At 42.5% G+C, this 15,605-nt stretch overlaps 1 protein-coding gene across 1 annotated transcript; it reads left to right on the top strand.

Annotated features, from left to right (window-relative positions):
• Window positions 1–809: 809 nt before the first annotated feature.
• LOC137324911 (fibronectin type III domain-containing protein 7-like) lies at window positions 810–15,596 on the top strand. Its single transcript, XM_067989602.1, has 10 exons — window positions 810–855; window positions 998–1,252; window positions 1,455–1,715; window positions 9,886–10,146; window positions 10,663–10,917; window positions 11,960–12,220; window positions 12,334–12,594; window positions 13,181–13,441; window positions 15,046–15,306; window positions 15,469–15,596. Exons 1-10 carry the CDS (start codon window positions 810–812, stop codon window positions 15,594–15,596), a joined length of 2,250 nt encoding a protein of 749 aa, XP_067845703.1.
• Window positions 15,597–15,605: the final 9 nt, after the last annotated feature.

Raw genomic sequence — 15,605 nt, 5'->3', positions numbered from 1 at the left:
CATGCTCCTGAGAGTTAGATAACCAGATATTATAACATTTTATTGTAAGATTAATGTACCAAGTTTACTGACTGAAACAATTTTTGCTCCATCTATTACAATACACCTGAAATCAGGGCGAAGGTCCTTTGTTTAATACCAGGAAATATCTCTTCTAATCACTGCCTTGCCCATGTAACCCAAATTCCCTACGTGTCCACTGGCATGCACATTTTGGCTACCGATCAGGACCTGAGCCCATTACTTGTATCTCCTTTTTTTTGCCTCGTGGCCTCTCGAGCCCTTTTCTCCTTTCTAATCCATTTCCAGTCACCCAGTCCTCCTTTAAGACCCTCCTTAAAAGTTACATCATCAACCAAGCTTTTGGTCAGTCAGTTTAATAGCTCCTTCTTTGGCTCGGCATTCATTTTTTTCTTTACTTCTCTATGAAGCACCTTGGGACATTTTCTGCATGCCAAAAGCAATATATAAATGCAAATAGTTGTTCTTTTTCTTCTTGTAAGATTTGATATCATACACTTTTTAGACATAGATATGCAACATTAAATCTACAATGGTATAAGGATTCCATTCTGTGCTTTCTCCTTTCTGCAGTGCCTTGTATCCCACAGAATGTGGTAGCTCACATGAACTGTGAAAGTAATAATGTTTCCGTGTTTTGGGATCCCAGTAATGGCACAGAATCATACATTGTAACAGCAGAAGGAAGCAATGGCCATAGGGCCTCATGCAATGCAACAGATACTGAATGTGAGATCGCAGATGTGTATTGTGGACAGAACTACTATATAACTGTACAGGCAATCGACATGCAATGTAACAGCTCACAAAGCTCTGCTTTTACAATTAAAACAGGTAATTCTACACAAGAATTTAGAATAAGAAATTCTAAAATATACACACATTAGTTGGAATATTGTCATTTTTGTATCTTATAGACAGTTATGTGAATCAGTATTTTTCCAGTAGGTGATGTTTATGAATTTTCTTCTTGCAGTACCATGTGTCCCACAGAATGTTGATGCTCACGTGGACTGTGATGTTGGATTTATGGCAGTCTCATGGGAGTTAAGTGAAGGTGCGATATCATACACTGCGACTGCAGAAGGAAGCAATGTGCAACAATGCAGCGCTAATGATACATTGTGTGATATCACTGACCTGTACTGTGGAGAGACCTACGCTATAACAGTTCATGCACAGGATGACTCATGTGACAGTGCTGAAAGTCCTTCCATCACAATGAAAACAGGTAACTGAAGAGAAGTGCAATTTCCCTTATCACTAATTTCTGTATCAATCTCACTAACCCTGATTTCTGCACTGTCCAAAATATTGCTCACGAGAAAAACAATCAAATACATTTGCATGAAGATTTCAGTTAGAAAACAATTCTATAAAGTTTAGAAGCTACTGGACAAGTGCTCTTCATCTGGTCTTTCTGCTCTTTTCAGTATCGTGCATCCCACAGAATCTCGATGTCCAGCTGGACTGTAATACAAACGATGCTTCTGTGTCATGGACCCACACTAAAGGTGCAGTGTCATATTCTGCAACAGCAGAAGGAAGTGATGGGGACACGGTATCATGTGATACAGTCAACAGAGAGTGTCAAATAAATGATCTACATTGTGGACAGATGTATAATTTAACTGTAGCAGCACTGGATGGTGTATGTGACAGTTCACAAAGCTCTAAATTTGAATTCAGTTCTGGTAAGTCTTTGGTATGGAATAGGATGATTTAAAACTGGCACCGCTAATTAAACACAACAATTTCACTTATATAGAACCTTCCACATAAAATATCCCCAAACACTTCATTGTGACAGAGATTTGGAAACTGAACAGGGATTAGGTGAAGCATTAGAAGTCATGTCTGAAGGCAAGGTGTAAGAGGTAACTTTTAAGGAGTATTTTGAAGATAAGTAGAGAGTTAGCAAGTCAGAACTACCTAGAAAGCGAATTACAGACAGCAAGTCTATGAAGGCTGAAGGCTCTGTCTCCAATGGTGGATCGGAACGAGTGGGTGGGAGGGAAGGGGGGCTAAGGAAACACAAAATAATCGAGAATCAGAAGAGCAGGGGGTGAAAACTGGGATCAAGAACTAGAGATGTTTTCTGAAGTAGGATGGAGAGAGGCCATGAACGGATTTGAAATGAATTTTTATGGGGTTAGGGAGACATCTGAGGACAGAGTTGATAGGAGCACTGTGCGAGATGGAGTTTTGTAGGATGGAGTGCAGGATGGCCTCGAGGAGAGTGGTGGTGAAGTCGATAATATGCTTGGTAGAGGCCTGCTGTCTAAATAAAATTGTTTGACTGTAATGCCTTTTCTTTGAAATGGTCATCCAGTGGCTTTTTGATACGATTTATGTGGTAATGTCATGTGCTTAGAAACAATGCATCAAACATGAATGTCATTCTCCTTTATAAACAATGGGGCTGATTTTTGGGATGGCCGAGCGGGTGCGTTGGGGGCGGGGGTGCTCCGAAAATGGTGGCATCCCAGAGTGGGTTCGGAGCCCGGCTCCAACTCGCTCACTTCCGGGTTCCCCAATGACGCGTTAGGGTGCACGTGCAGCTGCCGCATGTGGGACTCCCACCAGCAATTAAAGCCTGCGGGATGATAATTTAGATTCTTATATAGCTAGCTGAGGCACTTGACAGACCTCATTGAGTGGAGATTTTGGCAGGGGTCCAATTTTGAAGGATCCTCAGCGTGTTTCCTGTGCTGTGGGAAACAGTCCCTGCTGGAGCAGATGAGTTTCAGCCAGCAGCCAGTGGGAGATGCAAAGGATTTTTTGACAGTTGGGGGAAATACCTAATTTATTCAGACAAAGTTTTGGCTGCAACCCCTTTATCTTTCCACTCAAAATTATTAATTTATACCCTAAACTCTGATGTGCAAACACATTTACCTACTTTGCAGACCCCCTCAAACTCACACCGTCAGGATGGGGGGCACCATGGCTGCATTCATCACTTCATCCGAGGACAGGCAACATCACCAGCTTCGCCAGGCACGCCGTCCACCTCCGTCACGTGGCGCTCCACAACACAGTGCTGCGCCACAGGCAACTGCACAAAATAGTCGTGCAACTACACATACACCCACTTTAGGGTGACCCAATGGGTGGCATCAAGTGTGGGTGTTCATGGTGAACCTCATGAAAGGGACTTCTTACACAAGCCAGTCAAGAATGGCCAAGATGTGGCAGTAGTGGTGACAATATAGTATTTAATGTGAGTTGAACAAAAATCAAATATAAATAAAAAAACATGACAAACCGTCAAACACCCTTACGCTTCCTACTACTCCTACATGGTGCTTCCACTGTGGCTGCAGTACAGGTAGTGGCAGGTTGCTCTTGTTCATGCCCTAACCGATTAGAGGCTTTGGGCTGACGCCCTCTGAGTTTCGGTGCCCATGAGGGCCCCTCCAAAGACTGCTCCACCTGCACCTGTGCAGGGGCAGACTCGACCACCTGGAGAGGAGGCAGCATTGTGGGTACTGGTCGAGAGGGGGCAACGGATGAGACATGGAAGCGCTTTGAGTGGCGTCTCCACTTCCATGTCCCCTTTCGCCATCATCCCTGTCCTGGACCAGGCCCACATCACTTCTACCACCCTGCTGGGCCACAGTTTGGAAGACGTGTGTGAAGCCTTGTAAGGGAAGTGCTAGTGTATCTGCCTGCCTGTTTAAGGCGGCAGAAAGTTGTTCACCCTGAGTCCGAAGGGCCGTTGTCAGGGCCTCAATGGACTCATTGTTGAGTCGTGCTTGAAGCTCGATATAAGGCTAGCCTTCCCTCTATCGCAGACATTCCTGCACTTACCCGCGACACTATCTCAGAGATCCCCTCACGTCCCTGTGACAGTATCTCGGAGATCCCCTCCTGTACCTGTGCCACCATTCCACTCATGCAGGAGTTGGACTCCTCCATCCTCTGCGCGATTGTGGAGAGTGCGCGTGGCACCTGTTCCAGCACCTCGCAAACGTGCTGCTGCCCCTCGATCATTCTCTTTTTAAAAGATGGCCCCCAGGGTTCAGCATCTGTGTCCAGCTGAGCAGAGCCTGGAGAAGAATGCTCCCACCGAGGTGGGCTCTCCACAGCTGCCCCTGCCACCAGTGTCTGCTCGTGCTCACGTGTGTGGTGACCCACCATGTGCAACCCCAACTAAGTGAGGACGGGGACCCACCGAGGTGTGTGTATCCGCGCTGGTGGATGGCTCGCTCAGATGTGACGATGCCCCCTCAGAGAACAGAAGGCAATATCAAGCATGATGACAGATCTTGAGGTGCTGAAGATGGCAAGGCATGTTAACATCATTTGCTGTTGTGAGTGCTGAATGTTGAAGTCCTGTCACCAGCCGTTTGTCGGGTGGCAGTCTCGGCGTCCCCGATGGACAGGCACTCGAGGGTGCAGCTCAATTCAAGAGCCTCCTGCTCCGCGTCTGTGAGGACGACCAGATGTTGCGGCCCCCACTCCGGTCTTCGACCTCTCCCGTGCATTCTGGGCTCTCTTCTCCTATAACGGGAGAAAGTAGAGAGGCGTGAGTGAGGGATGGTGACATGGCCAACCACTGAATGCATTGGTTTGGGTGAGGCTGACCGTGAAAGAGATGAATCAGAGGGTTAGTATGAGACAGAGCCATGACATTGTATGAGGATTGGGTTGAGTGGTAGTGGTGGGATGAGTATTGGGGAGGTGAGTAAGTGCAGGTAAGTTGAGGATGAGCTTTGAGTGGGTGTGAGGAGTGATGTGATAGAGTAGTGTTGGCAGTGCAGAAGGAGTTGTGGGGTGGGGGCGGTGATGTGGAAGACGGAGTGTAGGAGAATGAGTAAGTTTACTCACTTTGGCTGACCTAGTTAGGTCATTGAAGCACTTACTGCACTGTATCTAGGTGCGGGAGACGTTGCTGCTGCTGCTGACCTCCTCTGCCACCTCAAGCCGGGCCTTCTTGGTGGCAGAGGCAGGCCACTTCCTCCCATCCGCCGGGTAGAAGATCTCTCTCCTCCTCCTCACCCCATCCAGTAAGACCTGGAGTGAGGCATCATTAAACCTGGGGGCTGCCTTTCCCCTGGGCTGCTCCATGGTGCTGTGTGGTTCTTTGCTGCAGGATCAGTCATTGGAGGACTGCCCCTTTAAATAGGGCTCCTCCAGCTGACAGCCTGTGATGTGGGTGCGCAGTCTGCCCACTGCGCAGGTTTCCGACGGGAAACCCGGAAGCCACGGTAAGTGGCTTCAATTTACCCGCGATCACATGGGGAACGGACGGATTTTACTGGGCGGGTTACCCACATGCCCAGTCGCCCCCTCGCTGCCAACCCGCCTCCCGGGTAATATCGGGGCCAATGGGTCTAATTTCTTCTCTGTTGTGCTGGTGTTCAGATTTACTGACTTCATGCACCAAGATAACCGTCTGGAATTTCCTCGGGTTCTCCCTTTTGGCCGGTGCAACTTTAGCAGAAGTTCGACAGAAATCCCCTACACGGGATCTATCCGAAGTTTCCTCACATTTTCCCATGAAGTTACGATGGCTGACCGGGAGAACCTTCAAGGAAATTCCCAGCAAATTTCTTGTTTAATATTACGCGGCGTAAAAATCTCCATTAAACTTACAAAATATTTAGATTGAGCTGCAGTGTAAGTAGTTCCACAACAACAGATAGTTGTGAGTGCAGTGAGCAGGAATGGTCAACAAGTGGCCCTAGGGAAATATTTGCACCTTTCTGTCAGCTACATTCCATGTGTCATCCAATATGAGCGTACAGAAGGACTTTAAATACAACAGCCGAAAGTGTATCCACAGAAACACAAGTCGAATGAGTAAAGTGTAAATGCTGAATGGTGAAAGTCCTCCTTGAGCTTTATACACAATGATGGTTGCAGAGATTTTAGCTGGAATTCTCTGTGAAACCAGCGCCATGTTTGAATGAAACTAAGCCATTTATTTTCAAAAGCGAACGACATCCCGCAGATGCAGATCCTATCCAACAGGTACAATGTACTTTATGCATGTGAGGATAAAGATTTAGGTTGCGGGGAGGTCAGCCAGAATGCTATCCATGGCACCGTGGAGCAGGAGGCACCCCAAGGGGGGAGGAGCAGAATAGAAAGGTGGTAGTCATAGAGGATCCTATAATTAGGGGGATAGATAGCATCCTCTGCAGTCACAACCGAGAGTCCAGTAGGGTATATTGCCTACCTGGTGCAAAGGTAAAGGATATCTCAGAGCAATTAGAGAGGAACTTGGAAAGGGAGGGGGAAGATCCATTTGTCGTGGTCCATGTTGGAACCAATGACATAGGGAAGAAAAGGGAGGAGATTCCGCTAAGAGAATATCAGAAGTTAGGAACTAAATTAATAAGCAGGGCCTCATGGGTGGTAATCTCAGGATTACTACCTGAGCCACGTGCTAATTGGCATCGGGATGGACAGATCAGGAAGGTGACTGCATGGCTGAAAGAGTGGTGTGGGAAGGAGGGGTTCCACTTCATGGGACACTGGCACCAGTACTGGGGCAGGAAGGAGCTGTACCGTTGGGATGGGCTCCACCTAAACTGGAATGGGACTAGTGTCCTCGCGAAAAAAATAAATAGGGCTGTTAATAGGACTTTAAACTAGTAAGTCGGGGTGGGGGTTGTGATCTGGGGATGATAACATAAGTCCGAAGAAAAAAAAATACGAAATGAGAGTAAAGGTCAGACCAAATTAAGGAATAAGGGTAACATAAACGGTCAGGGAACAAATACGGTTGTAGAACATAAGTGCAAAATGACTGTTAAAAACAAGTCATTCATCTGACGAAGGAGATAATCTCCGAAAGCTTGTGATTTTAAAATAAATTTGTTGGACTATAACCTGGTGTTGTAAGATTCCTTACATTTGTTAAAAACAAAGGGAGGGGAACAATTACTAAAAACAACTTAAATTGCCCGTACAGCCAAGTGCACAGCATCCGAAACAAAACACGGGAACTGGAGGCAATAATTCATAGCGAGGAGCCAGATGTGGTAGGGATAACTGGAACATGGCTACATGAGGAACAAGACTGGCAGTTAAATATTGCTGGATATAATGTATTTAGAAAGGATAGGGAGGGAAAAAGATGGGGGAGTGAGGTAACTGTATTAATTAGTGACAACATAATGGCAATAGAAAAAAGGGACATTGGTAACATTCAAATAGAAACAGAATCCGTATGGATTGAGACAAAGGATAAGAAGGGATCAATCATGTTAATAGGTATATTCTAGAGACCATGGAAGAGAAATGGAGGATGAAATATGTGGACAAATCTATGAAATTAATAAAAAAACATTGAATAATAATCATGGGAGATTTCAGCTACCACCAAATAAACTGGCAAGAGGTAGAGAAAAGAAAAAAAGGGAATGGAGTTTTTACAGTGATTCCTTTCTTACCCAGTATGTAAAAAGCCCAACAAGCTGGATCTAGTAACAGGAAATGAACCAGACCAGATAAGAAAAATAAGCAAAGGGGAACATCTAGGCAGCTGCGATCATAGCATATTGAGATTTAAAATAACAATTGAGAAAGACAAACCAAAGACCAAATTAACAAATTGGAATAAGGCTAATTTTGAGGGGATGAGAATGGAACTATGGCAGGTAAACAGGGGAAAAAATTTGACAGACAAAGAAATAGAACAGCAGTGGGTAATATTTAAAACGGTGATCAATAGTGTACAGGAGAAATATAGTTCTCTAAAAAGCATGAACAAACTAGCCAATAATGAAATACCATGGATGAATAAAGAGATAAGAGTAAAATTGAAACTAAGGCGTGCTCTAAGTATGTGGACAATAAAGGAGAGGATGACAAAAGGAAATACGAAGAGGTTAGGAAAGAAGTCAAAAAAAAACTAGGAAAGCAAAGAGGGACTATGAGATTAAATTATCAAGGAATATAAAAAGAAATAGTAAAGTATCCTACAGACACATAAATAACAAGAATAATCACAATAGGGATAGGACCACTAATGAATGCAGAAGATTAACTCACAGGTAACGACAGCGAAATGGCAGAAATATTGAATAGCTACTTTGCCTCAGTATTTACCGGGGAGACTAATAAGGTGGGCAGGACATTAGAAGAAGCGATCGAAAAAGATATTAGAACATTTAAGATAGAAAGGGGGGGACATAATTGATGAACTAATCAAACTTAAGGAAGATAAGACCCCTAGTAGGGATGGATTGCATCCGCGAATATTAAAAGAAGTTAGGGAGGAGATAGCAGAGGCACTATTACATATATATAATAATTCACTAGAAAAGGGAATAGTGTCAGAGGACCGACAGACAGCTAATGTTATTTCTATATTTAAAAGGGGACATAGAACAAGTCCAGGGAACTATAGACCAGTTATCATAATGTTGGTGGTAGGAAAGATAATTCAATCATTACTCATTATGTAATAGAAAGACATCTAGAGAAAAAAATTAAATAAAGAATAGTCAGCACGGATAACAGAAGGGAAAGTCATGCTCGACCAAACTTATTGAATTCTCTGAAGTAGTAACAGATAGAGTAGACAAGGGCAATGTAGTAAATCTAATATATTTGCAAAACAGAGAACAGAGAGTAGGGGCTAAAGGAGTTACTTAGACTGACAAAAGGTGAGAAGTGGGTGTTCCACAGGGATTGGTGTTGGTACCATTGTTGTTCACAATTTACATTAATGATTTGGATTCAGGAATCAGAAGTGTAATTTCAAAATTTGCGGACAACACCAAAATGGGGGGTGTAGTTAATACAAAGGAAGAATGCGTCAAAGTGCAAGAGGACATTAATAAACTTGCAGAATGGGTGTGTAATTGTCAAATGAATTTCAATATAGATAAGTGTGAGGTGGTGCATTTTGGTAGGAAGAATAAGGAGGCATCATACCGCTTGGATAATAAATGGGATAGAGGAACAAATGGATCTAGGGGTACAGATACACAAATGACCAAAAGTAGCGATGCAAGTTAATAAGGCCATAAAATAGGCAAATCAAGCACTAGGGTTCATTTCTGGAGGGATAGAATTAAAAAACAAAGAAGTTATGTTAAACTTGTATAGAACCTTGGTTAGACCATACTTGGAGTATTGTGCACAGTTCTGGTTTCCATATTATAGAAAGGACATGGAAGCATTGGAGAGGGTGCAAAAAAGATTCACAAGGATGTTACCAGAACTAATAGGAAACCCTTATCAGGAAAGGCTGAACAGGCGGGGACTCTTTTCTCTAGAAAAGAGAATGCTGAGGGGTGACCTTATAGGGGTCTTTAAGACAATGATAGGGTTTGGATAGGGTAGACATAGAGAAAACGTTTCCACTAGTGGGGGAGTCCAAATTGGAGGTCATAAGTATAAAATAGTGGGTAATAAATCCAATAGGGAATTCAGGAGAAACCTCTTTACCCAGAGAGTGATTAGAATGTGGAATGCGCTTCCGCAAGGAGTAGTTGAGGCGACTAGCATAGATACATTTAAGGGGAAGCTAGATAAACACATGAGGGCGAAAGGAATAAAAGGGTATCCTGATGGGGTTAGATGAAGTAGGGAGGGAGGAGGCTCGTGTGGAGTTAACGCCGGCATCGACCAGTAGGGCCGAATGTCCTGTTTCTGTGCTGAAGTTTTGATTTAACTTGATGTAACCTCCTGTTTATAAAAACCCAGGATTTTCCTTAGTAAATATTCCAACAGGTGCAGTCAAATATGTTAGAGGATTTTATTTATTGAAAGAAAATATCTGAATAAATTAAATATTGTTCAGAAGCAAAAAATAATTACAGTGATTTATGATTTTGAACATTTTGGATTAAAGATGTTTCTTGCCCTGTAACAGCAAGTCTGTGTTTCTGTATTTTTCAGCCCCATGTGCGCCCCAGTATATTTACACCAATCTAGACTGTGACACCAAGAGTACGTCAGTGTCATGGGAGAAGAGTGATGGTGCGGTGTGGTACGTTACAACAGCAGAAGGACAAGATGGACACATAACAATGTGTAACAGAACAGAGACACACTGTCATTTCCTAGATCTGCACTGCAGTCAAACATATTTCATAACTGTAAAAGCGATGGATGGTTATTGTCAGAGTATAAACACTTCCATTTTTGAAACTGAAACAGGTAAAATTTCTAAAGAACTTTGTGATGTGTGGGAAACATTACACTTGTGCAGTAGGAAGTGCTGTTCCGAGGGTTGAGATCCAGGAAGGTCACAATTGTAATTTAGGAGGTTATGGGGACACTTAGCTTACCCTCTGTGGTGACCTCATTCAAGAGATTTTGAATGGGTTTCTATCCAGCTACTAACATTAATACTTTATATTAGGGACTACAAGGCTCTCTTTCTAGGATGGAAGAAGAAATTTTCCCTTTCCTTACACAATGAGGCAGCCTCTCGAGAGCCAAGCAAACAAACTTGTGAAACCTACCCGTGGACTAAAGGCCCAATCAGGAATTACAGTCCATGTTGAATTCAAATTCAGTGTCTCTGAATGGGAATCTAATTCTTCCACGGTTATTAGGGTTCTCCACTTGGGTGTTTATTTTCTGAGTTTGGAATCAAAGGAAATCATTGGAACTCTGCACTGATATCACTAATTCATGACATCTCATTTCTCTTTTCCCCCCTCCCCAAAGTACCATGCCCCCCTCAGAATGTTCAAGCTGATTGTGAGATTGTCACTGCCTTTGTAACATGGGAGCCGAGTAATCGCACAGTGTCATACACTGCAACAGCAGAAGGGAGTGATGGACACACAGCCACCTGTACCACGTCTGAAACAAACTGTCTAATCCCAGATCTTCACTGCGGCCAAATATATAACATCGCTGTAGTCGCTTTTGGTGAAAATTGCAGTAGTTTCCAAGGCTCCAGTTATGAGATTCAGACAGGTAATATAGAAAGAAAGAACCTGCATTTATATAACACCTTTCATCTCCTCAGGACATATCAACACACTTCACAATCAAGAGATTACTTTTGAAGTGAAGTCATTCTCATTATGTAGGAAAATTGAGCAGCCAATTTACACACAGCAAGGACTCATAAACAGCCATTGAACTGAATTACAAGTTAATCTGTTTTGATGGTGTTAGTAAGGGACAACTCCCTGGTGAGACAACGCCTGGCTCTTCAAAAAATGTGCTGTGGGATCTTTCAACTGGAACAGAAATGACAGATGCAGGTTTAAAGTATTATTGGACTGCATTGACCTATCAACCGAGTCCTACAAGTTGCAGATTTTTAATTGCCCACTCACCTAGTTACCAATGGATGGGTAGGGTTAAAAATTGACCCCAATATTGAGTTATAGTATTAGTATAGAGAAAGGCACCTGTCTGTTTCAGCCACCCACTGGACCGACCCAATTAGTCGTAATTCAGAAGTGCCTACTTTGATATGAATCTGTGCCAAAACTAAACCTGGACACAGAATCACTGTCCTACCAACCTAAATGAACAGCACATGTACCAGCCTGATGTCCTGGATCTTCCATCCTTCAGTGGGGTTCCAGGGTGCTACTGTAGACAGTGGCAGGAGTGCAGCCCCATGATCCACTGATTTCATCCCCGTTGAGCCTCCACACGGTAACCATCACCAGTCACCATGGATACCAGCAATAAAGTAAGGATTTCAGGATCATCATTGTTCTATCCCATCTGGCATCATTGATACAAAGGTTCAACATTCAGAGAAAGCAGTTGGAGACTTGAGAGTCAAACTGGCTACAGACCATAGTGACGTGGAGTCCTGAGCTGGAATTTGTTGGCCCTAAAACATAACAGCTGGATTGAGTAGTCACAATGTGGAATATAAAGGTGACTGCTTTATCAAGATTATTTACGTTCTATGAGCTGTTGACAAGGTCCATTTGACCAAGGTTTTCTCACATTAACCTTGTGGATATTAATGTTTATTTTTCCTTTTCTACAGCACCCTGTGCCCCAGATGAAATATTTGCGAATGTGGACTGTAATTCTAATCAAGTAGTAGTATCATGGGGACGGTCCCTTGGGGCTATGTCATTTGATATAACTGCAGAAGGAAGTGATGGACATACACATTCACACAACACAACAGAGACACGCTATGAAGTGCTGGATTTACATTGTGGACAGTCCTATAACATAACTGTAACAACACTGAGTTATAGTCGGAATGGCATTTCAAGTACTTCTGTCCAAATCCAAACCGGTAATGCTATTTCTCCTTAAATAATATCCACTATGGAAATAGTTTTACATTAGTTTACTGTGATATTTATGAGAAAGAGAGATGATTGATATTCATTTGTGTTTTCCAACTAGCACCGTGCATTCCTGAGAATCTAACAGCTGAGCTGAACTGTGATTCGAATGCGGTCTCCTTCTCATGGGATGACACCGATGGAGCAAAGTTATACACTGTGTCCGCTCGAGATAGTCAACAAGTCACAGCTTTATTCAACACAAGCGATACAAAGGCTCAAATCCCACATCTGCAGTGTGGTGAATTTTATACAATCTCTGTTGTAGCAACGGACAACATCTGTAAAAGTCCCCAGAGTGCAGTGGTGAATGTACATGCAGGTATCACTTATTTCCACAAGACATTGTGTGGCATTTTAACAAATGAAGTCTTTTGTTCCACAGGCAGTAATTAAATGTGTGTTTTTTCGGCATAATGTCAGCAATAATGGGATCAAGGAAAACGAGTGGGAACAGTTAAAACTGCTCAGTCAATGCGGGAAGATAATGACAAAACATCCTATTATTTTAGTCAGTGCCACTAGCAGATGAGTGATGCACAGACTAGAATCAGTGCTATCACTAACTGTTTGGAATAATCCTGCAAACAACATACTTAAGTTACACGATTGCATTTTGAAGAGCAATTTAATTTCTTCATGTGGGTGAGGCTCCAGTTAGTTACTTGTTATGGCTATTATGGTACAGAATTAATGGTGCTCTACGTTTATGGTGTTTATTTTTGTGAATTAATGGATACACTTTTTGCTTTAATTTCCTATTCTGTTTCCTGTGTTTTTACAATGACAAGGTGCAGTGGAATTATTGACTATTTAGTAAATTCATCCATCCTTTTATTTATTTGAACTTACACTGATGGTTGATTCTATTATCTTACATCGACTTTAAATTTTTTGGTTTTTTACAGTCCCTTGCAACCCACAGAATGTAGATGTAAGACTGGATTGTAACCTAAATACTGCTTTGGTGTCGTGGGACTATAGTAAAGGTGCACTCTGGTACACTGCCATTACTGAAGGACCCAATGGGAACATCCAGTCGTGCAGAACATCAGACACATCATGTAGAACGCCCATGTTACTGTGTGGCCAGTTATATTCTGTATATGTCATTGCATCTGACAGCACATGCAACCAATCTCAGAGCTCAATAGTTGAAATTCAAACAGGTAATTCCTTGTTTTACTGACATACTGTACTACGTAGACCAAAAAAATAAGCTTCCAGCATTTTTTGTTAACTAATATATTACTGCAGTGTGTTGACTTATAATACTATGCAAAAAGTATCAGTTACCTCCGTCGTCTTTGTTCATCCACATTATTAACTGTCTTCCATTGTGTACTCTCAATCCTTATTTTTCTCCAAAAATGTATTACTTATCCATAATAAATTGCATCTTGCAGCTGTCTGCCCAATCTCCTAAGCTATTTAAGTTTGCATGGAGTCATTTTCCAAACCGCTTACTTTTGTATCAACAACACATCAGGTAACTCCAAAGCACCCATATATACGGAGAACAAAAGTGGACCCAGCACTGACCTCTGGGTGTGCCACTTCCAACGCTTCTCCAATGCAATCAATACCATGTACACTAGCTCTTTGTTTCCTCTTTGGTCAGTCAACCAACCTTCTATCCATGTTGCTACATTTCCACTCACACCATAACCCAGAGGCATCTTATCAAACACCTTCTGAAAATTCACATCCATTACATCCACTAAGATATTTATATACGAAAATTATGGCAGAAAAAGACCAGCTGGCCCACACATGGCGGCAGGAGCATCGTGACTGGATGCCTCATAAAAAAACCCCACTCCCCGCGCCCCCCCCCCGCCGCCGGTCTGCCCCATCGCCCACAGCCAGGTAATCTGCTGGGAGAGGGAAAAAAGAGAAAAATCCAGGGCCAATAAGGGAAAGAATTCTCTGGAAAATTCCTCTCAGACACCCTGAGGCAATCAAAACCAGTCCAGGAGATCACATGGACCAGGTGATATCATTAAAACCACTTACTATCGGATGCGATCTCTCCACCAGTCAAGAACTGGTCCAGCTCCCGTTTGAAGGCGTGCAGAGAGTCAAATTCCCTGAATTCCCTTTATCTATACAATCAGTAATTTCTTCAAAAAACTATTCAATTTACAAAAATCACTTGACTTTAACAAAACCGTGCTGCCTGTCCTTGATTAAACCATGCATTTTAAATGCTCACCAATTTTATCTCAAATTATGGATTCTAAGAGTTTGCCCACATTTGACATTAGACCAACTGGTCTCTAGTTAATCAGGTTTATCTTCCTTGTAAAATATATGATGGTGTAAACCAGGTAATGTAAAAACACCACCTCCTTAAATTATGCACTGGATACTATATCTTTCACGCGTGCCCTCACGTGCGCTTTGCTGATCTTTCAGTAAGTAGACAGTTTAGTGAGCTAAGGTCAGAATTAATCATTAGGCTGTTTTATTTCTCGGAGAGCAAGTGAACATGGAATGCAATAGAGATGATTGGACTCACTTAATAGAATTATCGTGCTAATGAAGGGGACATTGTTCAAAGCAGCAGACAATTTACATAGTCACCAGATAAGATCATTTAGATTCTGATATTTCACTTTTCCTGCACGTAGCACCTTTTCATGGCAACAGAATGAAAAGCTTTCAGACTTTATGTTAACATTTTTCAAATGCTACTTGTAAATGCACATTCTTGAATTCCAGTAAAAAGCTAACTGTGCCTTTATCCATCTTGTTTCTCTGATATCTTCAGCCCCTTGCAGTCCTCAGAATGTAAGTGCATATTTGGACTGTGCAACACACACAACATCAGTATTGTGGGAGCAGAGTGACGGCGCAATGTTCTACACCGCAATTGCAGAAGGAATGGAAGGAGACAGGTATCCATGTAATGCGACAGAAACAAGCTGTGAGATCACAGACCTCCCATGTGGCCAGATATACAGTATAACTATATTAGCAATGGATGGGAATTGTACCAGTTTACCAAGTCCAGCTTTTGAAATACAAACAGGTAAAACCTTAGTTCTCTTTTTATGAAAGTAAACAGAACAAAGTCCATAAAAGACAGGATAAATTTAAATTGACATAGCATTACAAAACTGTATATTAATGAGCACCACCTCACATTTTCTACATTGATAATTGCTACAGTTATTCATTGTTACAAACTCAGGTATCCCGCAGTTAATCCTATCAGATACCGATCAAAGTTTGAGTCCCTCTCATACATGTTGCATAGCTTGTATTGTTGCAGTAATGCTTGATCTCATGCAGCTTTTAGACATCTGTATGCAGCATTAAATCTACAAC

The sequence above is a fragment of the Heptranchias perlo genome, chromosome 9 (genome assembly GCF_035084215.1).
Source record: "Heptranchias perlo isolate sHepPer1 chromosome 9, sHepPer1.hap1, whole genome shotgun sequence".
NCBI lineage: Eukaryota > Metazoa > Chordata > Chondrichthyes > Hexanchiformes > Hexanchidae > Heptranchias > Heptranchias perlo.
This window is presented reverse-complemented; position numbering and strand designations above follow the sequence as displayed.